The 27,750-nt window shown below is 44.1% G+C and overlaps 2 protein-coding genes across 6 annotated transcripts in view; one reads left to right on the top strand and one right to left on the bottom strand.

Moving 5' to 3' along the window:
• The window catches only part of si:ch211-278j3.3 (E3 ubiquitin-protein ligase RNF19A), a 210,066-nt gene extending 198,983 nt beyond the window's left edge, over nucleotides 1-11,083 (bottom strand). For 2 of the 4 annotated variants that reach the window (XM_046299098.1, XM_046299102.1), the window contains exon 1: nucleotides 4,062-4,207. The gene's annotated coding sequence lies outside the window, so the exon portion shown is untranslated. Of the gene's footprint in view, nucleotides 1-4,061; nucleotides 4,208-10,974 lie in introns of those variants that run through there. The other 2 variants (XM_046299100.1, XM_046299101.1) reach the window with 2 other exon arrangements.
• Nucleotides 11,084-11,349: 266 nt separating this feature from the next.
• znf513a (zinc finger protein 513a) lies at nucleotides 11,350-26,810 on the top strand. Of its 2 annotated transcripts, none has more exons than XM_046299414.1 (5): nucleotides 11,350-11,541; nucleotides 12,094-12,218; nucleotides 20,656-20,793; nucleotides 24,426-25,073; nucleotides 25,443-26,810. In XM_046299414.1, exons 1-5 carry the CDS (start codon nucleotides 11,531-11,533, stop codon nucleotides 26,294-26,296), a joined length of 1,776 nt encoding a protein of 591 aa, XP_046155370.1. In that variant the 5' UTR covers nucleotides 11,350-11,530; the 3' UTR covers nucleotides 26,297-26,810. The 2 variants fall into 2 exon arrangements, with proteins under 2 accessions (XP_046155370.1, XP_046155369.1); XM_046299413.1 differs by having other exon boundaries at nucleotides 24,423-25,073.
• Nucleotides 26,811-27,750: the final 940 nt, after the last annotated feature.

The following is a 27,750-nucleotide window of genomic DNA, read 5'->3' as shown; positions in this document are numbered from 1 at the left end:
TGGCAGCTGGTCTGGCAGAACTTCATGAGCTGTATGACCTTGGATTCAGACTGAACACTTTGTCTCTTGCCAGCCTCATGAAGTCCTTTTTCCTCATCCAAGTCAGATGATGTTGAGGTTGTTCCCGGCTGATAGTTTTCATCCAATGAGCCTCCGGGATCTGTACTACTAAAACTGGTGTCAAGGTCAGCAGCAGGATTAGTCTGCATAGGACACACACTAGTCAGTGATTTGCCAACATTTGACTACTTTGTCCCAATCAATAAAAACACTCAAACAAAAAGGTACTATAATCCACCCAGTCCCTTCACATCAATTGATCATGCATACTAACCTTCACCCCCCCACCACCACCACCACCACACACAATACCAAACCAGAACAGACACCAGTCAATCACCCATACCACCCCCCCCCCCCATACTAAAGGACAGACATTTACTGAGATGGGGGTGGTCCAACTCAAGTTTATAAAAATACCCCCCCCTCCCCTCCCAAACGTTAAAAAAAAGTAATGTACTGTAAGTTTATAGGATTATAAAGTAGCGTTCATACCTCAACTAATGGCTGTCTCTAGTCAGTGGGCAACTGGCAAACCAGAGCGGAGCCTAGTTGCTAGGCAACTCGCAGACTGAGGCTGCATGGAGCAGTGGGAGAGAGAGGAGTGGCTTAGCAACCAAAACATATTTTCACAGTCTTTCGCTCCTGTTCTACTTAATTTTCATTTCAACTTTCTTTCGTTGTCCAGAAGCCAAAAAGGCACCATCCTAGTCATATTAAAAACAACTCATCCTAGTTGTTGTATATTTATATTTTCCGTCTTTTAGAACAGGGTTTTCCAGCAAATTGCATTTTGGCAAATGTTAAATGATCTATTCCATTCTCTGCTTCATTACAGTAGATGCGGAATTGTGTCTCGGATGGAAGAAATTATACACTGAGTGGACAAAACATTAAGAACACCTGCTCTTTCCATGACATAGATTGACCAGGTGAATCCAGGCGAAAGCTATGATCCCTTATTGTTTTCACTTGTTAAATACACTTCAATTAGTATAGATGAAATGGAGGAGACAGGTTAAAGAAGGATTTTTAAGCCTTGAGACATGGATTGTGTATGTGTGCCATTCAGAGGGTGAATGGGCAAGACAAGATTTAAGTGTTTTTGAATGGGGTATGATAGTAGGTGCCGGGCACACCGGTTTGAGTATTTCAAGAACAGCAACGCTACTGGGGTTTTCACACTCAACAGTTTCCTGTGTGTATCAAGAATGGTCCACCACCCAACTTGACAAAACTGTGGGAAGCATTGGAGTCTATAATGGGCAAGCATCCCTGTGGAACGCTTGACACCTTGACGCCCCGACGAATTGAGGCGTTCTTAACGTTTTGTACACTGTGTAGTAAAAACTTAAAGAGTGAATGTAAACCAGGGAGGGGGGGGGGGGGGAATGACCTACCTGCCCCTGTACGCAATCATTAAAAAAAAATCCCTAAAGCAAAAAAAACAAACTTTCACAACCCTCCCCTACCCCCGAACATTCCTAACCGTGCCTAATAAATCACTCCAAATTTAGACTTTATGCATAAACAACCAACTAAGGCTCCATGATATAGAGACAAATACAGTAGAAGTGGTAGCAGACTTATAAAACACACCAACTGTGACAACAAGACACAAACGATGTTTATGCCTAGCTCCAAAATATTTATTTGCTCATCATGGAGTCACAAGTTGATGCCACTGCATACGTTGACGAGGTCGGACTCTGTAAATATAAACACATACACCAGTCACGTTCAGTGATGCTAAATATAGCAACAAAATGGCTAAGTTGGCAACTTTTCAGACTACCCTGGCAACTTTTCTTTCAAACATCACCTAGCAAATTTTTTTAGCTACTTTCAAAAATTTGTTTCAAACTTTTAGCAACTTTTGAAAAGTGACTCAAATGCAAACATTTTCCCTCTAAATTACACAAAAACGATTTTCTCTGTCACACAACTCAGTCACAACACGGCTGCAATAGTGCGTTGTGGGTGAAGTGAGCAGCAGGCCAGCAGCAATTTCAGTAAATTGCAAATCATTGTTGGCTTGACTGCAGCAGCAATAGTACAGGTTTGACGAGCCAAACCCAACCAATATAGTTGGTCACGAATGTTTGATCTTGAACAGAACTTACAACATCAATCAACATGTCTCAATCAAAGGTGTACAGCCAGAAGTACAGAAAGGAGTGAGAGTCTGTACCCGAACAAATGTCAAATCATATATTTTTTGTTGCGGAGATGTACAGTTCAATTTGAGTAACGTTATTGTGTATTCTACGTAATGACGCAGTTTTACGTTATCACGCGATGACATCACAACGTCATTAAGCAACTTTCAGCAACAAATCAACCTGCCTTGAAAATAAACTGGCAACACTGGATCGGAGTAAATATAAACACATAAGTATTTTTTTTGCAGTAGTTAGTTATTTACTGTAGCTTGCTAACGGTCCGGTAGGGTGAAGCTAACGTTACAAAATCACATCGACAGATAGCAGTTCGTTAATTACATGTATTTGCTTTAGAATGACGTTTAATGAACGCAAACTAGATCGATTTTGGTTTAGATGAATAAATTGTAGGTTTTAGTTAACTTGACTTCTAAGTATCTAATGAAATGCTACCCCACCAGTCTGTGCATGCCTGTTGTTTGCCCAACCACACCATGACTAAACTTTACAGTTGTTGTCGACACAATAATAAAAATAAATAGTTATTCATAAGCTGATGTTCTATGAACAACTGACTGGTCCAGTGAGTAAAGTTAGCTGCCTGTTAATTCCCCAAAACCTAGTCGGTATCAACGTGTGGTTAATTTAGGTTTCCCCATTAACTCACAGCAAAAAACTATACCCTTTTCAAACGCAAAACGTTATTGTTGTCTGCTTGTTTTAGCCAATTATAAAACTACAACATGTCTACAGATGACTTGTCAACATTGCCTGCTCCCTAGTGTTCTCACTACTTAGGAAAATATGATATTGTACGGCTTCCCTCAGAGGAACAACCGAAAGAAACGGACTTTACAGCTAGCTACAAGTAGTGAGTGAAATTAAACGGACTGTACTAAACAAGTTTAAAATATATATATATATATTATTTAACTAGGCAAGTCAGTTATGAACAAATTCTTATTTACAATGACAGTTTACCAAAAGGCTTCCTGTGGGGACGGGTGATGGGATTAAAAATAACAAAAATATAGGACAAAAACACATCATGACAAGCGAGGCAACACTACATAAAGAGAGATCTAAAACAGCACAGCATGACAACATGGTAGCAGCATAAAACGGGTACACACATTATTGCGCACAGACAACAGCACAAAGGGCAAGACGGTAGAGACAACCAAACATCACACAAAGCAGCCACAACTGTCAGTAAGAGTCCATGATGGAGTCTTTGAACTGTCTAGTCTGAGTGTTTGTTGCAGCTCGTTCCCGTCGATAGATGTAGCAAACTGAAAAGACGAGCGACCCAGAGATGTGTTTGCTTTGGGGACCTTTAACAGAATGTGACAGGCAGAACGGGTGTTGTATGTGGAGGATGAGGGCTGCAGTAGATATCTCAGATAGGGGGGAGTGAGGCCTAAAACGGCTAATCATCAACGAGTGTGTCTTGCGGCGGGTATACAGAGATGACCAGTTTACAGGAGTCTAGAGTGCAGTGATGTGTCCTATAAAGAGCATTGGTGGCAAATCTGATGGCCGAATGGTAAAGAACCTCTAGACGCTCGATAACCCCCTTTACCTGCCGATCTATAAATTACGTCTCCGTAATCTAGCAGGATGGTCATCTGAATCAGGGTTAGTTTGGCGGCTGGGGTGAAAGAGGAGCGATTACGATAGAGGAAACCAAGTCTAGATTTAACTTTAGTCTGCAGCTTTGATATGTGCTGGGAAAATGTCTTAGCTGATTTGACTTGGCTACATGCATGTTTTGTTATTTCTGTTTTAGTTTCCTATTTTACAATGGGGGTCAATATTAAGAAAAAAAATGGTATTCACCAATTTGTGTGCGTGGTCGAGGCTGAATTGTTTTATTCTTACGTGGTTCCAATCGACTGGCGGTACTACGTCTTGAAATCACTATTCATTCTGGATAGTGTGGTTTGCTTACAACCAGGAAATGTAGATGGTACGTTTCTACAGGTGACGCGAGATGCGCCTTCTTTTTTTCCCAACGCAGTTAAGCCAAAACCACGCCCCGTTATTCAGAGGCGTTCTACAACGCTTTGAGCGTTCTCCAAGTCCGGAAGGGACTTTCGGTCACTGATTAATACCATTTACCCTTGTATTTCAAGATTGAAAAATATAATAACATAATGTCGTGGGCAGAACTAGCCACTAACGTCTCTTAACGCCCAAAGACAGATTCAATGGCTGTAGCATAGCGTATTTCGATTGAATGATTAGCTAATAAATATTTGAGAAATTATAAATAATAAGCATAAGACGTAAAGCCAGTTTCAGGTAGGATATTCAACAAATATTCACCTGTAGTTGGTGACATAGTGACAAATTACATGTTCACATTTCAATAGCTCTTTAACCATTACTCCTAAAATGTTCAAAACTGGTTGTAGCTAACCCGATGGCATAGACACACATTGCACACCCTTTAGTTTGTCCATTTTCATCTCACATGATTTTACATGTGTTTTTCAAACATTCTAATTTCATTAGCTCCTTGGTCATACTTGTTCATACTGACTTCAAACAAGATTCAGAATGTCCACTGACTACTATAGTTACTCCATTGTACTGGATCTAATACCTATTAGTATTTTACATATATTCACAAGTGTAATAATGTTTTAGGACAATGTGGAAAAACTCTTGGCTGCTGGCTGTCACTTTCAGACATGTGCAGAGCAGACTGAAAGGGGAAGGGTAGCTCCTGACTTGAACCACAAGGGTTCTCTGTATAGAGAGTCATCCAAAAGGCACAGACACACCCCTTGACTTTCAATGGGCACCTGTATGTAGTCTCTCCTGATTGGTCTCCGTGGTGCTTAGTCAAAGGGAACTCCCTCTCTCCTGATTGGTCTTCGTGGTGATTAGTCAATGGGAACTCCATCTCTCCTGATTGGTCTCCATGGTGATTAGTCAATGGGAACTCCATCTCTCCTGATTGGTCTCCGTGGTGATTGGTCAATGGGAACTCCATCTCTCCTGATTGGTCTCCGTGGTGATTGGTCAATGGGAACTCCATCTCTCCTGATTGGTCTCCGTGGTGATTGGTCAATGGGAACTCCATCTCTCCTGATTGGTCTCCGTGGTGATTGGTCAATGGGAACTCCATCTCTCCTGATTGGTCTCCGTGGTGATTGGTCAATGGGAACTCCATCTCTCCTGATTGGTCTCCGTGGTGATTGGTCAATGGGAACTCCATCTCTCCTGATTGGTCTCCGTGGTGATTGGTCAATGGGAACTCCATCTCTCCTGATTGGTCTCCGTGGTGATTGGTCAATGGGAACTCCATCTCTCCTGATTGGTCTCCGTGGTGATTGGTCAATGGGAACTCCATCTCTCCTGATTGGTCTCCGTGGTGATTAGTCAATGGGAACTCCCTCTCTCCTGATTGGTCTCCGTGGTGATTAGTCTATGGGAACTCCCTCTCTCCTGATTGGTCTCAGTGGTGATTAGTCAATGGGAACTCCATCTCTCCTGATTGGTCTCCGTGGTGATTAGTCAATGGGAACTCCATCTCTCCTGATTGGTCTCCGTGGTGATTAGTCAATGGGAACTCCCTCTCTCCTGATTGGTCTCCGTGGTGATTAGTCAATGGGAACTCCATCTCTCCTGATTGGTCTCCGTGGTGATTAGTCAATGGGAACTCCATCTCTCCTGATTGGTCTTCGTGGTGATTAGTCAATGGGAACTCCCTCTCTCCTGATTGGTCTCCGTGGTGATTAGTCAATGGGAACTCCCTCTCTCCTGATTGGTCTCCGTGGTGATTAGTCAATGGGAACTCCCTCTCTCCTGATTGGTCTCCGTGGTGATTAGTCAATGGGAACTCCCTCTCTCCTGATTGGTCTCCGTGGTGATTAGTCAATGGGAACTCCATCTCTCCTGATTGGACTCCGTGGTGATTAGTCAATGGGAACTCCATCTCTCCTGATTGGTCTCCGTGGTGATTAGTCAATGGGAACTCCATCTCTCCTGATTGGACTTCGTGGTGATTAGTCAATGGGAACTCCATCTCTCCTGATTGGTCTCCGTGGTGATTAGTCAATGGGAACTCCATCTCTCCTGATTGGTCTTCGTGGTGATTAGTCAATGGGAACTCCCTCTCTCCTGATTGGTCTCCGTGGTGATTAGTCAATGGGAACTCCCTCTCTCCTGATTGGTCTCCGTGGTGATTAGTCAATGGGAACTCCCTCTCTCCTGATTGGTCTCCGTGGTGATTAGTCAATGGGAACTCCCTCTCTCCTGATTGGTCTCCGTGGTGATTAGTCAATGGGAACTCCCTCTCTCCTGATTGGTCTCCGTGGTGATTGGTCAATGGGAACTCCATCTCTCCTGATTGGTCTCCGTGGTGATTAGTCAATGGGAACTCCATCTCTCCTGATTGGACTTCGTGGTGATTAGTCAATGGGAACTCCATCTCTCCTGATTGGTCTTCATGGTGATTAGTCAATGGGAACTCCCTCTCTCCTGATTGGTCTTCGTGGTGATTAGTCAATGGGAACTCCCTCTCTCCTGATTGGTCTCCGTGGTGATTAGTCAATGGGAACTCCATCTCTCCTGATTGGTCTCCGTGGTGATTAGTCAATGGGAACTCCATCTCTCCTGATTGGTCTCCGTGGTGATTAGTCAATGGGAACTCCATTGCCGGCCCCATCATAAAGGTTTTACACCGTCTGTCAGTTTGACTGACATGCCAGAGGTATGAGGAGAGACATCCTCCTTTATATTCATGGGAACAAATATTTCCAAACACTTTGGATCCTATTCTTGGACAGTTAGAAGACAATGTGTCAATGCAAACAACAACAGGGCAATAGTGTTTAATCTGAACCAGCCCTTTTTACTGTAGTACACTAACCCCTAATTGGGTCTCTTTTCTTGACACATAGTAGCAGTTTACCAGATAAGAAGTCAAGATGATCAAAAAGTAGATTGTTGTAAGGGTGTATTACATCCTGTGCTGCCTCATTGTCATATCTATTCTGGATTCTGACTGGTAAAATCACAGCTGAAAAATGCCTCTGTGTGTGTGTTTACTGTATGTGGGAATGTCTAATGTCCATCCTAGATGCAGTGTTGGTACATGGAATATTCCTCAACTGCATACATCATAAATTGTTATTGCAAATAGAAGTATTATGTTCAACAGCTGACATATTCAGATGTGATTTAAAACAAACACACGTCGACGCTTACAATTCATTTTCTATTGTCATAGACTTGATGAGCCCTGTCAACTGTGATCGTTGTGATGCGACTTTCTTTAAGCACTTACTGATGAAACTGTCACTTAATATTTTTTTTCTAAAAAGTCTACAAAACGCTCTACATTTATTCACTAAGTGATAGGGTTGGATCCTATAAGTTACTTTTAATATTCTCCTGTAAATGGCTCAATGCCTATAATTTAGGCTGTGTGTAGAATGAGGCATAAAGGAAATGACCTCAACTAGATTATAGCGATAAGGAAATCAGCATACAGTTTTGGCCTGTGTATTCATTTGCCTATAAACTAATCAGATTTCCATTATGTTTACATAAAGAGAATACTTCAAAATGAGAAGATCCTGCCATGGAAAAGACGACTGGCTGGACATAAAGTGGAAAGGAGGGGAAATAACTCCCACCATGCAGCAGGACACCTTCAGCTGCGGGGTCTTTGTAATGCAGGTTTGATAGTTATGTTTTCAATAATGAATGGTTAGCTGTTATGTGACAATTAGGTCAATAACTTTTTTTTTTTTTTTGGTGTAGATGGCCAAGGAAGTTGCACAGAACTTCCCCAACATCCCCTTCCCAAATTGATATAGAACCTTCACAAAAACACATGGAGCAACAGTGAAAAGAAATGGCTGAGGATACACTAAACATGTCTGGTATGTAATGACATTTAAATGTCAATTCTTTATTTGTATGTAGTTGTGTGGGACTGTTCAGTTCATGCCTATGATTTCAGAGTTCAAACAAAGCCAACAACTGCTTCATGTGTGCCACTGATGAAGAACCTGGATGTGGCCCAAAGACTGACTGGGTTAGAAACTTTATTTAAAATGTTTATAATCTTTTGACAACAGTGACGGCATGTAAGACAAGTTATGATATAACACAATGGACGGCTAATTCGTCATTCATCATTGATATTATTTATAACGTGTTACACTTTGTTTTGTTTTAGATTGAATGTTTTGCCAACGGTGGTTCCATGTGCTGTAACTAGGAATGAAGATAAGAGTTCAGACTGAAGAACACAAACAGGAAGTGCAGTCTGTTGTTTAAAATGTCTGCTATACCCCATCCACACTGAAGAGGCTCTGACATGTACATCAACCAGGGATAAAGAGGAAGTTAACACTGTGAAATGTTTCATACTTAATTGAAGTAAAGTGTCTGTTGACATGTTGGAAAAGATTAAAGGTCTACAATTTGTTTAATTTGTCAATATTACATTTTTATTCATTGATTTACTGGCCACCATTACTGTGGTTACATGTTCAGTATATGTATTGACCAGTAAACCCACTGCAGCCTAACACACCATCTCACTCTCCATCCCTGTTCAGTATATGTATTGACCAGCCTACCTCACCAGCTCACTCTCTATCCCTGTTCAGTATATATATTGACCAGTCTACCTCACCAGCTCACTCTCTATCCCTGTTCAGTATATATATTGACCAGTCTACTTCACCAGCTCACTCTCCATCCCTGTTCAGTATATATATTGACCAGTCTACCTCACCAGCTCACTCTCCATCCCTGTTCAGTATATATATTGACCAGTCTACCTCACCAGCTCACTCTCCATCCCTGTCCAGCCTACCTCACCAGCTCACTGTCCATCCCAGTTCAGTATATATATATATATATATATATATATTGTCCAGTCTACCTCACCAGCTCACTCTCCATCCCTGTCCAGTCTACCTCACCAGCTCACTGTCCATCCCAGTTCAGTATATATATATATTGTCCAGTCTACCTCACCAGCTCACTCTCCATCCCTGTCCAGTCTACCTCACCAGCTCACTCTCCATCCCAGTTCAGTATATATATATATATATTGTCCAGCCTACCTCACTAGCTCACTCTCCATCCCTGTTCAGTATATGTATTGACCAGCCTACCTCACCAGCTCACTCTCCATCCCTGTTCAGTATATGTATTGCCCAGCCTACCTCACTAGCTCACTCTCCATCCCTGTTCAGTATATATATATATTGACCAGTAAACCCACTGCAGCCCACCTCACTAGCTCACTCTCCATCCCTGTTCAGTATATGTATTGACCAGCCTACCTCACCAGCTCACTCTCCATCCCTGTTCAGTATATATATATATTGACCAGTAAACCCACTGCAGCCCACCTCACTAGCTCACTCTCCATCCCTGTTCAGTATATGTATTGACCAGCCTACCTCACCAGCTCACTCTCCATCCCTGTTCAGTATATGTATTGACCAGCCTACCTCACCAGCTCACTCTCCATCCCTGTTCAGTATATGTATTGACCAGCCCACCTCACTAGCTCACTCTCCATCCCTGTTCAGTATATGTATTGACCAGCCTACCTCACCAGCTCACTCTCCATCCCTGTTCAGTATATGTATTGACCAGCCTACCTCACCAGCTCACTCTCCATCCCTGTTCAGTATATGTATTGACCAGCCTACCTCACCAGCTCACTCTCCATCCCTGTTCAGTATATGTATTGACCAGCCTACCTCACCAGCTCACTCTCCATCCCTGTTCAGTATATGTATTGACCAGTAAACCGACAGCAGCCTACCTCACTAGCTCCCTCTCCATCCCTGTTCAGTATATGTATTGACCAGTAAACCGACAGCAGCCTACCTCACTAGCTCCCTCTCCATCCCTGCTTTGGACAATTAATAGCATGACTCTCGTACTTTGCCCTTTTCCTTTATGGTTGATATTAACGATGAAAGGAAATATCTGTCCTATCGTGTACCGCTGTTAAAAACTGTGGGAAAATAAAAAAACAGGGAAAATAAATACTTAGAACTACCAATTATTATCGATAAATATTTTTAAAAAAGGGTAAACACAACACTGGACTGAACCCCCTAACTGTCAAACTAATAATAATGTACAACAATATAGAAGATACACGAAGAGGTTCTGCAATATGGGTGAATATCCCCTGCACGCTTCTTAGGTGTCTAATTGACATGACCAAGGAGCTATTTAAATGTAAAACAATGAAACATGTATGTTATGTGCATGATTTTACAGTACACAAACAAAGAGTGTGCACTATAAGGCTAGTCCGTGGACATTCTGAAGTGTGTTTGAGTTCAGTAGGTCACATGACCAAGGAGCTATTGAAATTCGAATGTAAAAAAAGTTTGTACTTTGTTTACACTCCCTAACTAATTCATCTATGAATACAACATGCTGCTCACATTTCCACACGTTTATTAGCTTTGGAAAGCGAATGAATGTCCGAATCATAAACAAATAAGACATGTGCAAAGTTGTGTGCAATTTTTCCAACATCATGACACTTATTTGGAGTCTGTGGCTCAAGTGGTTTGAAATCAGTCGAATATCCAACTTGAAAATGTCTTCACCCCGGTAGTTCCGAGACATTTTTACAACTAATTAAAACTCTAAAAATAAACACAAGGGCAAATGTTACCAAACATGATAATAATATGCCTGCAATACGGGAGGCAGTTAATTGTTAAATTACACTTTCCATACTTACCTTGGAAGGCTACTGTCTCTGCGCTGATCGCCTGTGAGTGAGACAACGTTATTTCGTCAATGGGAAAGTAGTAGAACGCCCCTCTGAATAATAGCTGTAGTTTTGGCTAAACTGCGTTGGGAAAAAAGAAAGACTCAGGTGAGATACACAAATGCTTGTATTTTCTCGTAGTGAGGAAAAGAGTAACTTTTTACAACGCACATTACATTTTATGGACATTAATAATTAAATGTCCCTGAAATGTCCCTTTAAATAGGCTGCAAATGGCTGAAACATTTTTTTTTAACAGAAAGGCAAATTAAATTAAATAAAACTACATGTACCACGAAACAGTCGACCGGAAATGTATTTCGGATGCGGAAACACGTGTTACAACGGAAGAGAATGTATACAATGGAAATCAAAAAATCAATTAAGTTATGAAAAACACCATTAATTGTCTTTCTTTGTCGCAGCTGCACATAAAAAATGGCGGATATCTCGACACAGTCATTTAGATGTCGTTTATGAGCGTTGAGTTACTGGATGAAAACGGCTACAGACCAGAGGTTTATTTATGATATTTAGGTAAGTTAGCTTGATAACTAACGTTAGTCATACTCGTTTTTATTTTTCTAAAGCTAAGGTTACGGATCTTAATCGTTGTCTACATCTTGTCATTAACTAGCAAGTATACTTTTTATATATATATATATATATGTAACAAACTGCACTTCAATTTGAAACCGTAGCCTTTCAGTCAAATTAGCCTGGTAACGTTACGTTTAGTCATTGATGCTAACATTATTAGCTAGATGGTTAACATAATTGGGATAGGTAGCTGTCTACAAAGGATCATTAAGGGCCGTGAGCAATCTGCCACAAAATCCACCGGACAGAGCAATTAGATCCGGCCGCATCCCTTTACTCAGCCAAATGGCTTGCTATGGTTATCTCTAATGTTAAACAAGGCATTTTAATCATGTTACCTAGGTCTGTGCCTTTACCAGAGCTATGTAGAGATGTAGCTAGGTTCAATTGTGCCTGAATTGTTTAAATGCTTTTGGCATATCTGATTGATATTTATCAATCTTTTAAAAATGTTATTATTATTATTATTTTTTTTAAATCTGTGTCTAGAACTACTGGAGAAGCACAGTTTCCTGGAAAGCAGCATGAGCTGATAGTGCCTGAGGTGTTTCAAAAGAGAGAGGCTGCCCGGAAGATGCCAAGAAAAAAACAACAGAATCCTCAATCTGTCAAGTGTAAGGGATCAAACTGTCATTCTTTATAGCACAAACAGACTGGTACCCAGGCTATGTATCATTCTAAACAGAGGTCATGTTTGGCCTATGACAAAGAATGTTAGGAGACAAAACAAAACAAAACAGGTCTGGATATCAGGCCGACTGTTCTATGAATTGGCCCTGTATGGAACAGGGACGGTCGCTCCCATTCTGTATGCGGAAACGAGCATTATATTGCCATTGTTCATGTTGTTTTACATTGGTCCTTCTGTAGCTCAGTTGGTAGAGCATGGCGCTTGTAACGCCAGGGTAGTGGGTTCGATCCCCGGGACCACCCATACGTAGAATGTATGCACACATGACTGTAAGTCGCTTTGGATAAAAGCGTCTGCTAAATGGCATATATTACATTGCGTCCTGTCTGTGTACACCGACTACCTGATAGTCACATTTTGAAATACAGGAACAACAACAGCATTCATTCATTCACAACATAAGTCGTTTACTGGAATGTTTTTGTAGGGTGTAAACTGATTTGGTAATGTTATCCAACATGGTGAAATGGACATACTTTGTGATGAAAACCATCCTACTCCAATAGGCATTTGACTGGAGAACCTGGCAATGGTTAAACTATTTGTTTTCACGTGATAATCTTTGAGGAACAGATGATGTCCAAAAAAATAAGGAACCATAGTTCGATGAAGCTAATAGCCGACAGGAAATGACTTGAATGTTTATCAGATAGCTTATACATGTAATTTCCCATAGGCTATGTCATCAGGTTAAGCTTTATTTATACAGCACATTTCATACATGGAATGTTATTCAAAGAGGAAAACTAATCAAATCTATGAAAATAAAGGCAGAAATAGTTACTACACAAACATAAGAGGATTTAAAAATAATTTTAAAAAGCAGAACTTTCAGCCTCCCTCAGGTTCTCTGGCAGGCTATTCCAGAGGCAGGGAGCATAGTAACTAAAGGCTGCCTCTCCATGCTTCTTGGTCCTAGTCTTTGGGATGGTTAAGGCTAGAGCCAGGAGACCTACTGGGTACATAACTTAAAAGCATGTCTGACATGCAGTATCAGTCAACTGTTTGGACACACCACCTCATTCAAGTTTGTTTTTGTTACTTTTACTATTTTTTACATTTTAGATTAATAGTGAAGACATCAAAATTATTAAATAACACATATGGAATCATGTAGTAACCAAAAAAGTGTTAAACAAATCAAAATGTTTTTTAGCTTCTTCCAAGTAGCCACCCTTTGCCTTGATGACAACTTTACACACTCTTGGCATTCACTCAACCAGCTTCATGAGGTAGTCACCTGGAATGCATTCCAATTAACTGTTATCCCTTGTTAAAAGTTCATTTGTGGAATTTCTTTCCTTCTTAATGCATTTGAGCCAATCAGTTGTGTTGTGACAAGGTATACAGAAGATGGTCTTTTACCAAATAGGACTAAGTCCATATTATGTCAAGAACAGCTCAATTAAGTAAAAGCGAAACGACAGTCCATCATTACTTAAAGACATGAAGGTCAGTCAACAAATACATTTGGAAAATTTCTAGAACTTTGAAAGTTTCTTCAAGTGCTGAAACTGGCTCTCGTGAGGACCTCCACAGGAAAGGATGACCCAGAGTTACCTCTGCTGCAGAGGATAAGTTCATTAGCGTTACCAGCACCTCCGATTGCAGCAAAAATACATGCTTCAGAGTTGAAGTAACAGACACATCAACTGTTCAGAGGATACTGAGTGAATCAGGCATTCCATGGTCGAATTGCTGCAAAGAAACCACTACTAAAGGAAATCAATAAGAGACATACAAATCATTAAAATCCAGACAGAAAATATTTACACAAGAAGCAATCTAATATCACACACAGTCAAAACTCTCCGTCGTTTAGTTTAGTTCACCATTCTGCGATTCTCACTGTTAATAAACATCAGGCGCTTCAACACAACGTTTCAACATATCTCTTATATTATAAATAAAAGAGATATAATTAGAGGGTTATGACCGGTGGAAATCTGTCCTTATGGTCTGGAGTCCAAATGTGCTATTTTTGGTTCCAACCGCTGTGTCTTTTAGATGCAGAGTAGGTGAACGGATGATCTCTGCATGTGTATTTCCCACCGTGAAGCATGGAGGCGGAGGTGTGATGGTGAGGGGGATGCTTTCTTGGTGACATTGTCAGGGATCGTTTTAGAATTCAAGGCACACTTAACCAGCATGGCTACCACAGCATTCTGCAGCGATACAGCATCCAATCTGATTTGGCCTTAGTGGGACTATCATGTGTTTTCAACAGGACAATGACCCATCACACCTCCAGGCTGTGTAAGGGATATTTGACATAGAAGGAGAGTGCTTGAGTGCTGCATCAGATGACCTGACCTCCACAATCACCTGACCTCAACCCAATTGAGATGGTTTGGGATGAGGTTGACAGCAGAGTGAAGGAAAAGCAGCCAACAAGTGCTCAGAATATATGGGAATTCCTTCAAGACTGTTGGAAAAGCATTCCAGGTTAAGCTGGTTGAGAGAATGCCAAGAGTGTGCGAAGCTGTCATCAAGGCAAAGAGTGGCTATTTGAAGAATCTCAAATATAAAATATATTTAGATTTGTTTAACACTTTCTTGGTTACCATAGTACATGATTCCATATGTGTTATTTCATAGTTTTGATGTCTTCACTGTAGAATAGTTAAATAGAAGGATCTACATTATAACTATCCCAGGGTGGCCCCCGGACCCTCTAAACAAGGGGACTGTAATTGGCCAAACTTGCAGTTTTAATACATGTACAAAATTATCACTTCAGTCCATGTAGATGAAGGGGAGGAGACGGGTTAAATAAATTAATAAATAAATAAATATTTTTTACGCCTCGAGACATGCATTGTGTATGCGTGCCATTCAGGTGGTGAATGGGCAAGACAAAATATTGAAGTTTCTTTGAACGGGGTAGGGTAGTAAAGTGCCAGGCGCACCGGTTTGAGTGTGCAACGCTGATGGGTTTTTCACATTCAACAGTTTCCCCGTGTGTATCACAGAATGGGTCAACATCCAGCCAGTTTGACACAACTCTGGGAAGCGTTGGAGTCAACATGGGGCCAGTGTCCCTGTAGAACGCTTTGAACACCTTGTGGAGTCAACATGGGGCCAGCGTCCCTGTAGAACGCTTTGAACACCTTGTGGAGTCAACATGGGGCCAGTGTCCCTGTAGAACGCTTTGAACACCTTGTGGAGTCAACATGGGGCCAGCGTCCCTGTAGAACGCTTTGAACACCTTGTGGAGTCAACATGGGGCCAGTGTCCCTGTAGAACGCTTTGAACACCTTGTGGAGTCAACATGGGGCCAGTGTCCCTGTGGAACGCTTTGAACACCTTGTGGAGTCAACATGGGGCCAGTGTCCCTGTAGAACGCTTTGAACACCTTGTGGAGTCAACATGGGGCCAGTGTCCCTGTAGAACGCTTTGAACACCTTGTGGAGTCAACATGGGGCCAGTGTCCCTGTAGAACGCTTTGAACACCTTGTGGAGTCAACATGGGGCCAGTGTCCCTGTAGAACGCTTTGAACACCTTGTGGAGTCAACATGGGGCCAGTGTCCCTGTGGAACGCTTTGAACACCTTGTGGAGTCAACATGGGGCCAGTGTCCCTGTAGAACGCTTTGAACACCTTGTGGAGTCAACATGGGGCCAGTGTCCCTGTAGAACGCTTTGAACACCTTGTGGAGTCCATATCTGACACATTGATTCTGTTTCTGAGGGAATAACGGGGTCCCACTCAAGATTAGGAAGGTTTTCTTAATGTTTTGTACACTCTGTGCATAGGGCACGGTTCAGATTAGGATCTCAAGGAATTCAGCTACAAATGCGTTTTTATGTAGGAAATCTGTTCACTTAAGTATTCCCACGAATAAAGCCATAACAATCTAATTTTGGAGTTTAGCTGTACTCAATTTGTGGTGTACAAATTATAATTATGCCCAGACAAAAACCGTCCCGCAGCTGAATCTACTTGCCTAGGGAGTAGGTGCCATTTGAGAACCAGCCAGACGTGTTCAGTCAAGTACTGTCATGCATCACATTCTCCACTAGAGGGCAGCATAGTTAACTCGGAAGGTCTCTGCGGCAGACTGAAAACTACAGGCAGCTGGTGTCATTGACTGCTGGATATATGTTTTTTATTTTAATTTTTTTACATGAAGTTTGAATATCTGTAATTTCAGGCTAGCAAAACATGGCTTGATTCATATGAAATGGTTAACATCAAGTTGAGGATCATTTTACCTCCATCTTGCCTGACACCTTAGACCCCCATCCAATTTTGCATACCGCCCCAACAGATCCACAGACGATGCCATTACACTGCACACTGCCCTGTCCCATCTGGACAAGAGGAATACCCATGTAAGAATGCTGTTCAATGACTACAGCTCAGCATTCAACACTATAGTACCCTCCAAGCTCATCATAAAGCTTGGGAACCTGGGTCTGAACCCCACCCTGTGCAACTGGGTCCTGGACTTCCTGACGGGCCGCCCCCCAGGCGGTGAAGGTAGGAAACAACACCTCCACTACGCTGATCCTCAACACTGGGGCCCCACAAGGGTGCGTGCTCAGTCCCCTCCTGTACTTCCTGTTCACCCATGACTGCGTGGCCATGCATGCCTCCAACTCAATCATCAAGTTTGCAGACAACACAACCACAGTGGGCCTGGTTACCCACAATGATGACACCGCCTACAGGGAGGAGGTGAGGGCCCTGGTGGAGAGGTGCCAGGAAAATAACATCTCCCTCAATGTCAACAAAAAGAAGCTGATCATGGGCTTCAGGAGGGAGCACCCCCCCCATCCACAACGGCGGGGCCGCAGCGGAGAGGGTCAAGAGCTTAAAGTTCCTCGGCGTACACAACACTGACTATCTGAAATGGTCCACCGACACAGACCGTGTGGTGAAGAAGGCGCAACAGCACCTCTTCAACCTCAGGAGGCTAAAGAAATTTGGTTTAACCCCTAAGACCCTCAAACTTTTACAGATGCACAATTGAGAGCGTCCTGTCGGGCTGTGTCACCTCCAGGTACGTAAACTGCACCGCCTGCAACCACAGGGCTCTCCAGAGGGTGGTGCGGTCTGCCCAACGCAGTATCGAATGCACACTGCCTGCCCTACCAGGACACCCGATTATCACAGGAAGGCCAAAAAAAGATCATGAAGGACATCAACCGCCTGTGCCACGGTCTGTTCACCCCGCTATCAGCCAAAAGGCATGGTCAGTACAGGTGCATCATGGGACTGAGAAACTCACTTCTTCTTTGTGTTTTCATTCTCTGATTTTAATATAAAGAAGGACATTTACTATGGTTTTTTTGGTTACTTTTCAGGGCATTTAACAGCATACAATTCTCTTACATATAATGATCGTCTTTGGTGGCATTTTGTCAAAGGGTAGTAGTAGGCCTTTTGTGGAAAATTAGGGATGATACTTTGTTTTTATTTAATATTTTTACTTTATTTGTGATTTAGTGTGTACTGGACAACAAATAGAAACATAACATGCAACAATTTTAAAGATTTTACTGCATTACAGTTCATGTGAAATTTGACAATTTTTTAAATATCTTCATATGACTGAGAATACAGATATGCATTTGTTGGTCACAGATCAAAAGTATGTTGAAAGTCATTGGCATTAGTATGGATTTGGTTCCCCCTTTTGCTCCACTCTTCTGGGATTGCTTTCCACTAGATGTTGGAACATTGCTGCTATAACAGCCTCCACTCTTCTGGGAAGACTTTCCACTAGATGTTGGAACATTGCTGCTATAACAGCCTCCACTCTTCTGGGAAGGCTTTCCACTAGATGTTGGAACATTGCTGCTATAACAGCCTCCACTCTTCTGGGAAGACTTTCCACTAGATGTTGGAACATTGCTGCTATAACAGCCTCCACTCTTCTGGGAAGGCTTTCCACTAGATGTTGCTGCTATAACAGCCTCCACTCTTCTGGGAAGGCTTTCCACTAGATGTTGGAACATTGCTGCTATAACAGCCTCCACTCTTCTGGGAAGGCTTTCCAATAGATGTTGTAACATTGCTGCTATAACAGCCTCCACTCTTCTGGGAAGGCTTTCCACTAGATGTTGGAACATTGTTGCTATAACAGCCTCCACTCTTCTGGGAAGGCTTTCCACTAGATGTTGTAACATTGCTGCTATAACAGCCTCCACTCTTCTGGGAAGGCTTTCCACTAGATGTAGGAACATTGCTGCTATAACAGCCTCCACTCTTCTGGGAAGGCTTTCCACTAGATGTTGGAACATTGCTGCTATAACAGCCTCCACTCTTCTGGGAAGGCTTTCCACTAGATGTTGGAACATTGCTGCTATAACAGCCTCTACTCTTCTGGGAAGGCTTTCCACTAGATTTAGGAACATTGCTGCTATAACAGCCTCTACTCTTCTGGGAAGGCTTTCCACTAGATGTTGCTGCTATAACAGCCTCCACTCTTCTGGGAAGGCTTTCCAATAGATGTTGGAACATTGCTGCTATAACAGCCTCCACTCTTCTGGGAAGGCTTTCCACTAGATGTTGTAACATTGCTGCTATAACAGCCTCCACTCTTCTGGGAAGGCTTTCCACTAGATGTAGGAACATTGCTGCTATAACAGCCTCCACTCTTCTGGGAAGGCTTTCCACTAGATGTTGGAACATTGCTCCAGGGTCTTGCTTCCATTCAGCCACGAGCATTAGTGAGGTCGGGCACTAATGTTGGGCGATTAGGCCTGGCTCGTAGTCGGCGTTCCAATTCATCCCAAAGGTGTTCGATGGGGTTGAGGTCAGGGCTCTGTGCAGGCCAGTCCAGTTCTTCCACACGTGCTTCAGCACTCGCCGGTCCCATTCTGGGAACTTGTGTCGTCTACCACTTTGCGTTTGAGCCGTTGTTGCTCTTAGGCATTGCCACTTCACAATAACAGCACTTGCAGTTGACCCTGGCAGCTCTATCAGGGCAGAAATGTAACAAACTGACTTGTTGGAAAGGTGGCACCCTATGACGGTGCCACGTTGAAAGTCCGAGCTCTTCAGTAAGGCCATTCCTACTGCCAATGTTTGTCTGAGCTTGCATGGCTGTGTGCTTGATTTTATTGACCTGTTTCTATTTATTTATTGATTTTATTTAACCAGGTAGGCCAGTTGAGAACAAGTTGTCATTTACAGCTGCGACCTCTGACCTCTGGCCAAGATAAAGCAAAGCAGTTCGACAAAAACAGAGTTACAAAAACATACAGTCAATAACACAATAGAAAAGTCTATATACAGTGTGTGCAAATGTAGCAAGATTAGGGAGGTAAGGCAATAAATAGCCCATAGTGGCGAAATAATTACAATTTAGCATTAACACTGGAGTGGTAGATGTGCAGGTATACATGGATAGATAGGCTGTGTACAGTGATCGATAAGCTGCTCTGACAGCCAAAGCTTAAAGTTATAGAGGGAGATATAAGACTCCAGCTTCAGTGCTTTTGCAATTCGTTCCAGTCATTGGCAGCAGAGAACTGGAAGGAAAACCTGTCAGTAACGGATTTGGCTGAATCCACTAATTTGAAGGGGTGTCCACATACTTTTGTGTGTGTGTATATAGTGTTTCTTAAAGGTACGGGTGTGGATCAGGAAACCAGTCTATCTGGTGTGACCACCATTTACCTCAAGCAGAACGACACATCTCCTTCACATAGAGTTGATCAGGCTGTTGATTGTGGCCTGTGGAATGTTGTCCCACTCCTCTTCAATGGCTGTGTGAAGTTGCTGGATATTGGCAGGAGCCGGAACACACAAACGTACACTCCGATCCAGAGCATCCCAAACATGCTCAATGAGTAACATGTCTGGTGAGGATGCAGGCCATGGAAGAACTGTTGCATTCACCCACCATACACCTGGTTGTGAGGCCAGTTGGATGTACTGCTAAATTCGCTAAAATGATGTTGGAGGTGGCTTATGGTAGAGAAATGAACATTAAATTATCTGGCAACAGATCTGGTGGACATTCCTGCAGTCAGCATGCCAATTGCACGCTCCCTCAACTTGAGACATCTGTGACATTGTGTTGTGACACAACTACACATTTTAGAGTGACCTTTTAGTGTCCCCCAGCACAAGGTGCACCTGTGTAATGAGCATGCCGTGTTAATCAGCTTCTTGATACCAGTCAGGTGGATCGATTTTTATCTTGGCAAAATATTAAATGCCCAGTAACAGGGATGTAAACAAATTTTATGCACACAATGAGAAATATATTTATTGTGATTTGTGGAAAATGTCTGCTCTTTTTATCTCTGCTCATGATACATGGGAGCAACACTTTTCCATGTTTTCTATTTTTGTTTAGTTATCAATAGCGTATGTTAGATGAGAGTTGTTGCTCTGTGTTGCAGTGGATTCTGAAGATGGTGTAGTGACCATTGTAGCTCCAGGAATCCTCACCTTGGAGGCAGATTTCCTTCTGGGACACGACCTTGAGTTTTGTGACGCCGACCATGACAAGATCCTAGGCCTGGACGACAAGTACTCAGGTTGGTACTTTAAAAAAAATGTATTTATTAAAGTTTTTTTTGGACCAGCTTAGTCACAATTCGGTCAAATCTCTGAGGGAGGGAGACCTGGGCCCGACTTGATAAAGTGTCTCTGAGGGAGGGAGACCTGGGCCCGACTTGATAAAGTGTCTCTGAGGGAGGGAGACCTGGGCCCGACTTGATAAAGTGTCTCTGAGGGAGGGAGACCTGGGCCCGACTTGATAAAGTGTCTCTGAGGGAGGGAGACCTGGGCCCGACTTGATAAAGTGTCTCTGAGGGAGGGAGACCTGGGCCCGACTTGATAAAGTGTCTCTGAGGGAGGGAGACCTGGGCCCGACTTGATAAAGTGTCTCTGAGGAGATTGCTACGGTTCTGGAATCAGTTTAGCACTTATATGGTGGTGCTTTTATAGTCCTGTCAAACCGGTTGAAACTCCCAATGTTAAATTTAAAATAATATCCCTACCCACCATACTGTTATCTGACACCAAAGTCGATGACAATTGGCCAATCAACTTGGAGGTACACTGCCTCTCGTCATGACCCGTCCTGCCACCCCACCGAGAACTACTCTACCGGATTTCCTGACATTAGTCATCAGTTATTTATTTTATTTTCTCCAGCTCTTGTTTTTAAATATTTCCGTTCAAACATTTTCTTTGTAGCATTTCAGAAGAATCTGAGTTGTAAAACCGGTGCAATTCCGTTGCTTTGCAACAGTAGTGGCTCACGGCTCGCTAGCTGACGGCTCGCTGACGGCTCGCTGCTCGCTAGCTGACGGCTCGCTGCTCGCTAGCTGACGGCTCGCTGCTCGCTAGCTGACGGCTCGCTGCTCGCTAGCTGACGGCTCGCTGCTCGCTAGCTGACGGCTCGCTGCTCGCTAGCTGACGGCTCGCTGCTCGCTAGCTGACGGCTCGCTGCTCGCTAGCTGACGGCTCGCTGCTCGCTAGCTGACGGCTCGCTGCTCGCTAGCTGACGGCTCGCTGCTCGCTAGCTGACGGCTCGCTGCTCGCTAGCGGACGGCTCGCTGCTCGCTAGCGGACGGCTCGCTGCTCGCTAGCGGACGGCTCGCTGCTCGCTAGCGGACGGCTCGCTGCTCGCTAGCGGACGGCTCGCTGCTCGCTAGCGGACGGCTCGCTGCTCGCTAGCGGACGGCTCGCTGCTCGCTAGCGGACGGCTCGCTGCTCGCTAGCTGACGGCTAGCGGACGGCTCGCTGCTCGCTAGAGGACGGCTCGCTGACGGCTCGCTGCTCGCTAGCTGCTCGCTCGCTGACGGCTCGCTGCTCGCTAGCTGCTCGCTCGCTGACGGCTCGCTGCTCGCTAGCTGCTCGCTCGCTGACGGCTCGCTGCTCGCTCGCTGACGGCTCGCTGCTCGCTAGCTGACGGCTCGCTGACGGCTCGCTGCTCGCTAGCGGACAGCTCGCTGCTCGCTAGTGGACGGCTCGCTGTTCGCTAGCAGCTGTAGCTAGCAAGCTAACGCCAGTTGGATGAGAAGTAAAATGATGGAAGGGTTTTCATATGGCTGAAGTCATCTGTGTAATTAGAGCACAAACACAAAGTTGGCTACCCTCCTTGGCTGCTGTTATAGCCAGCTCTGGGAATACTGCCATGCTGCTAATTTATAATACATGCACACGCCAGAATGTTGCTGTTAAAAAGATCCAGAGAGCAAATTCTAACCCTTATGTATCAATTCAGTACGCTCCCTTCCTTCTCAATTACATTTTCTTATTGTCATTATTATCCATTTTCCGTAACAGGGTTCGTAGCTCACCTGGGATTTAAAGGTCCTGGGTTTGCCTACCGGAGGGGATATTTTGACCATTCTCTTTCCTGTATCGTATTTGACACCACCCTCCCTTTCCCGACACATACACCGGCACTCAAGCGCACGGTGCCCGTGCTCGTTTTCATTAATTAGGTGTGTCTCTTTTTAAAGAAACTTTTTGGGTTCGTTGGGCATCATTGAGTTGCAAGGGGCAGGGAGTGTGACAACGCGTACTAGTCAGTGGAGAGACCAGTGGAGAGACCAGCTCAAGGGACAGGGAGTGTGACAACGTGTACTAGACAGTGGAGAGACCAGCTCAAGGGGCAGGGAGTGTGACAACGCGTACTAGACAGTGGAGAGACCAGCTCAAGGGACAGGGAGTATGACAACGTGTACTAGTCAGTGGAGAGACCAGTGGAGAGACCAGCTCAAGGGACAGGGAGTGTGACAACGCGTACTAGTCAGTGGAGAGACCAGCTCCCAAACTCTCAAGGAAGACGGTACAAATGTTTACAACGATAAATGTTTACAACTTCTCTTTCAGGCACCGCTTTGTCATTTTGAGAAGCTAAGAAATGTGTCAAGCTGACAAACAGCTATGTGAGAAGGTTTGACTCCTAAACAACCTGCCTACACATTGTTGGGAGTACAATAGACCAACGTAGCTACTGCAGTACGTCAAAACTGTTGGTAAACCTTGGTAGGGCATGGGTGGAGTAGCTATAGGTACTGTGTGTTAGTAAACCTTGGTAGGGCATGGGTGGAGTAGCTATAGGTACTGTGTGTTAGTAAACCTTGGTAGGGCATGGGTGGAGTAGCTATAGGTACTCGTGAATTTCCTTTTCCAGTTTTACTTCTCAACTTCTCAAGTAGTTTTTTTAGTTTTTAAATTTAAGATCCATGGTCCATGAGAGCATCATGTCATGGAGGTCCAAAAGTTACTGCTGAATTCAGACCCATTTGAGACGTGCCAGAGACCACCAAAACAGACTGACTGGGGTCAAGGGCTTGAGGCTATGTCTGCATCACCTTCATGTTAACCTAGTTGGGTTTTAGACTGATGCCTTATCTCCTTTCAGGGGTGGCCATGAGTATAAGTACTGGAATAGATGTCAAAGGCTCAATCTTTTTTTTCTTCAAATCCTATAAAACTATTTGGTGGAATGTGCTTTGTGGGTTGCCTGAATGGGCAAGTAAAATGATCCTGAAGATCGATGTGAATTTACTTTGACTCTAGTGTTCTCCTTTTTTGTGGGGACACAACAACAAAAAGAAGCCAAGCATCACACCGTTGTTCCCCCATCTACTCCGTGTCTCTTTCACTCAACTGCTTTCAGACTGTACACCCTCGGTCCCGATGAGCCATGTAATGCTTTAAACACTGCACGCGTTGCAGTGCCTTAGACCTCGGGAGGGCTGAATACATTCATGTTAAATGGCACTAGCTTTTCTATTTGTATATATATTTATATGTGTGTGTGTGTGTGTGTGTGTGTGTGTGTGTGTGTGTGTGTGTGTGTGTGTGTGTGTGTGTGTGTGTGTGTAGGGAAATCATTGCCAAAGGTTATGATAAAATGCAATCTGTTGGCATTTAAGATAAATTAGAAATATTTTTCAGGCGAGTGCTCGAACAGTCAAATGCCAAATTCCCATCTCTAGCTCCACCTACCCTTCCCCCACCCTGCCCTTCACCCCTCTCTCCCCCCCTCCCTCTGTCTCTAAACCCCTCTCTCACGCCCTCCCTCTCCCACAACTTGTAGAGTCCATGTCCTGACAAGTTGAGGTGGGATGCAACTCTAATATGAGGAAGGTGTTCCTATTGTTTGGCCTGTTCCTCATACTGCTGTTTTCTCCCCCTGTAGCAGCTGAGATCTCTGTGTACCCTCTGGGTGATGAGGAGAGTTGTGCCTTCAGCAGTCTCAGTATGGCTGGGCAGTGTGACCAGGAGCAGGGCCCTGAGTCCCAGCCCGACCACGAGCCTCCCTACCTGTCCTGCCGGGGCTGTGGTCTGGACCTAGTGGGACCCTACTGTCACCGCTGCTGCAAGGGAGAGAGGGGGGAGTTCAGAGGCTTTCGCTCCGGTTCCCGATCACAAGCGGACGATGGCGAGGAAGGGGACGGAGGCGGGATGGACGATAATTTCCTAATGGGCGACGACGGTCCTTCCTCCAAGCGCCACTCCTGCCAGTTGTGTGGGTTCTCCTCACGCTATGCCAATCACGTCAAGAGGCACATGAAGACTCACAACGGGGAGAAGCCGTACCGTTGTCCCCTGTGTACCTACGCCTCGGCCCAGCTGGTCAACCTGCAGAGACACCTGAGGATTCACACTGGGGAGAAACCATACAGCTGTGACTCCTGCTCCTTCGCCTGCAGTTCCCTAGGCAACCTGAAACGGCATCAGAGGATGCATGTGGTGGGACAGGAAGCAGTCAGACCTGCTAGTGGACCTCCTATTGGTCCCTCTGGTCTGAAGAGGCAGCGGGAGGAGGAGCCTAATGTGCCAGCTGAAGGTAATGTCAAGGCTTTCCATTTAACTTAATTTGATTTGAAAAACGTGAACTAAAGATTCAGGCCTGGAATTGTTTAAAGATGTGTTCATGTATATTTTCCTAAACGTATATTGTCTGTGTGTTTATATATTTTAGGCAAATTTTATTTATTTATTTTATTTTACCTTTATTTTACTAGGCAAGTCAGTTAAGAACAAATTCTTATTTTCAATGACGGCCTAGAAACAGTGGGTTAACTGCCTGTTCAGGGACAGAACGACAGATTTGTACCTTGTCAGCTCAGGGATTCGAACTTGCAATATATATATATATATATATATTTTTTTTTGTTGAACTTGCTTGTTTCTCCCACGTCTGATCTCGTTCCAGAAGCCTTAAGGCCTGACCTGAACCTCTATGTAGGGGGCCATAACAGAGACTACCTGCCATGCTCTGATGGACTGAGGTTACCACCACCAGAACTCCCTGAGCACCATCCCTCAACACTTCTGGAGGTCCCTGGCTGTGGACCTGGGGCTGAGTGCGGGAGTAGTGTTGGGGCTGTGGTGGGAGTGAAGTCCGAGGACAGAGATTCGCTCCCTCCTCTCCCTTTCCTCTTCACCTGTCGTCTCTGTGGTATCCCCATGGAGGACGAGGACGGCTCCACCACCCAGATCTGTGCCAAGTGCACCCTGGACATGCTGAACAAGGACTCGTCTGGCCCCAACAGCCCCGGAGAGCGCGGGGACAAGGTCTACACCTGCAGTGCCTGTCCCTTCCTCACCCACTACCCCAACCACCTGGCGCGACACATGAAGACTCACAGCGGCGAGAAGCCGTACAAGTGCCCTCAGTGCGACTACGCCTCCGCCCACTTCGACAACCTGAAACGCCATCACCGCGTGCACACGGGCGAGAAGCCGTACAAGTGCCACCTGTGTGACTACGCCTGTGGGAACCTGGCTAACTTAAAACGTCACCAGCGGGTCCACTCGGGCGCCAAGCCGTTCCAGTGCGCAGTGTGTAGCTACAGCTGTAACCAGAGTATGAATCTGAAGAGACACATGCTGAGACACACGGGAGAGAAGCCTTATAAGTGCCAGCAGTGTGGCTACACCACGGGACACTGGGACAACTACAAACGACACCAGAAGAAACATGGCCTCGCCACCGACGGATGGGTCAAAGTTCAGAGGCCAGGTGCCCATGAGGAGGAGGAGGAGGAGAGGGTAACATGTAAATAAAAGATAAATCCTAGATTGTTTTTGTTATTTTTGTCAAAGATCTTCTGCGGCTGCTATGTAGAATCATGCAAAATATAAAATGATTGTGATTAATTTTTATGTTTTTTTTTAATGCCTTTTGGACACAGAGTTGGATGGAGGAAGCTATTTTTTTTTGTTGTTGTTGTTGCCAGACAAATGAACTACTTTAACATTCCCATCCGCTGCATTCTCCACCATGTTGTTTTCTTACACACACCAACTGTGCCCTACAGCTCCTCTTAACATCATTGCACATTATGGCTTACAACCACTAGTTGACCTCTTCTTACAGATGTAGGACCTTCATTTGAACCAGTTTTGCAACAGCAGGAAAATATTCCTTGCTTGTAAACAGGAAATGTGGATTATAATTCATGGACTTTTTTTTAGGGACTGATTTTGTTTTTTTTTCTTCTTCAAGTCTGAAATTTCAAAGTGGAAATGTAACTTTTTAGAAGTTTTAAAACAAATTAAAAAAACTCTTACACTACAAGTTTGCTTGGAAAATTGTCAGTAACAAAAGTAATCAAATTAAGATCCTACATCTGTACCAGTCTAGTCTACAATTCCAAACTCTCTACTGTCCACTTCAACTTCCATAGCTCCTCCCTGCTCTCCTCCTCAACCCCATAATATCTCCATTACAACCTGGGAGCGTGTTCAGCAGGACACAGCGTTTTGGAACGTTCAGATAGAAATATGCTTTGTAGAACAATTTAATGTCTGCTCTATTCAGGGTTTTTCAATCTGCTACGTTCCAAAACATCTGACTCCTGAAGCTGGTCTCGTTGAGAAAGGTCCTCGGACGGAGAGTGTATGGACTTAGCCTGATACCAGATCTGTTCATGATCTCTTGCTGACCAACTGCAGTCAATGACCATAGGTGTTGGCAAGGCTGCACAAACTGATCTGGGACCAGAGGGGTACACTATCAAGTAGAATCAACGAGTTAGCCAGAGAACTTTGCTAAACAGCCAGAAATATTCACTTGGATACACTACATGACCAAAAGTATGTGGACAACTGCTCATCGAACATCTCATTCCCAAATCATGGGCATTAATATAGAGTTGGTCCCCCTCCCCCTTTACTGCTATAACAGCCTCCACTCTTCTGGGAAGGCTTTCCACTAGATGTTGGAACATTGCTGCTATAACAGCCTCCACTCTTCTGGGAAGGCTTTCCACTAGATGTCGGAACATTGCTGCTATAACAGCCTCCACTCTTCTGGGAAGGCTTTCCACTAGATGTTGGAACATTTCTGCTATAACAGCCTCCACTCTTCTGGGAAGGCTTTCCACTAGATGTTGGAACATTGCTGCTATAACAGCCTCCACTCTTCTGGGAAGGCTTTCCACTAGATGTTGGAACATTGCTGCTATAACAGCCTCCACTCTTCTGGGAAGGCTTTCCACTAGATGTTGGAACATTGC

Source organism: Oncorhynchus gorbuscha, linkage group LG14 (genome assembly GCF_021184085.1).
Source record: "Oncorhynchus gorbuscha isolate QuinsamMale2020 ecotype Even-year linkage group LG14, OgorEven_v1.0, whole genome shotgun sequence".
NCBI classification, from domain to species: Eukaryota; Metazoa; Chordata; class Actinopteri; order Salmoniformes; family Salmonidae; genus Oncorhynchus; species Oncorhynchus gorbuscha.
Note: the sequence above shows the minus strand (reverse complement) of the source record. Positions and strands in the feature narration are given on the sequence as shown.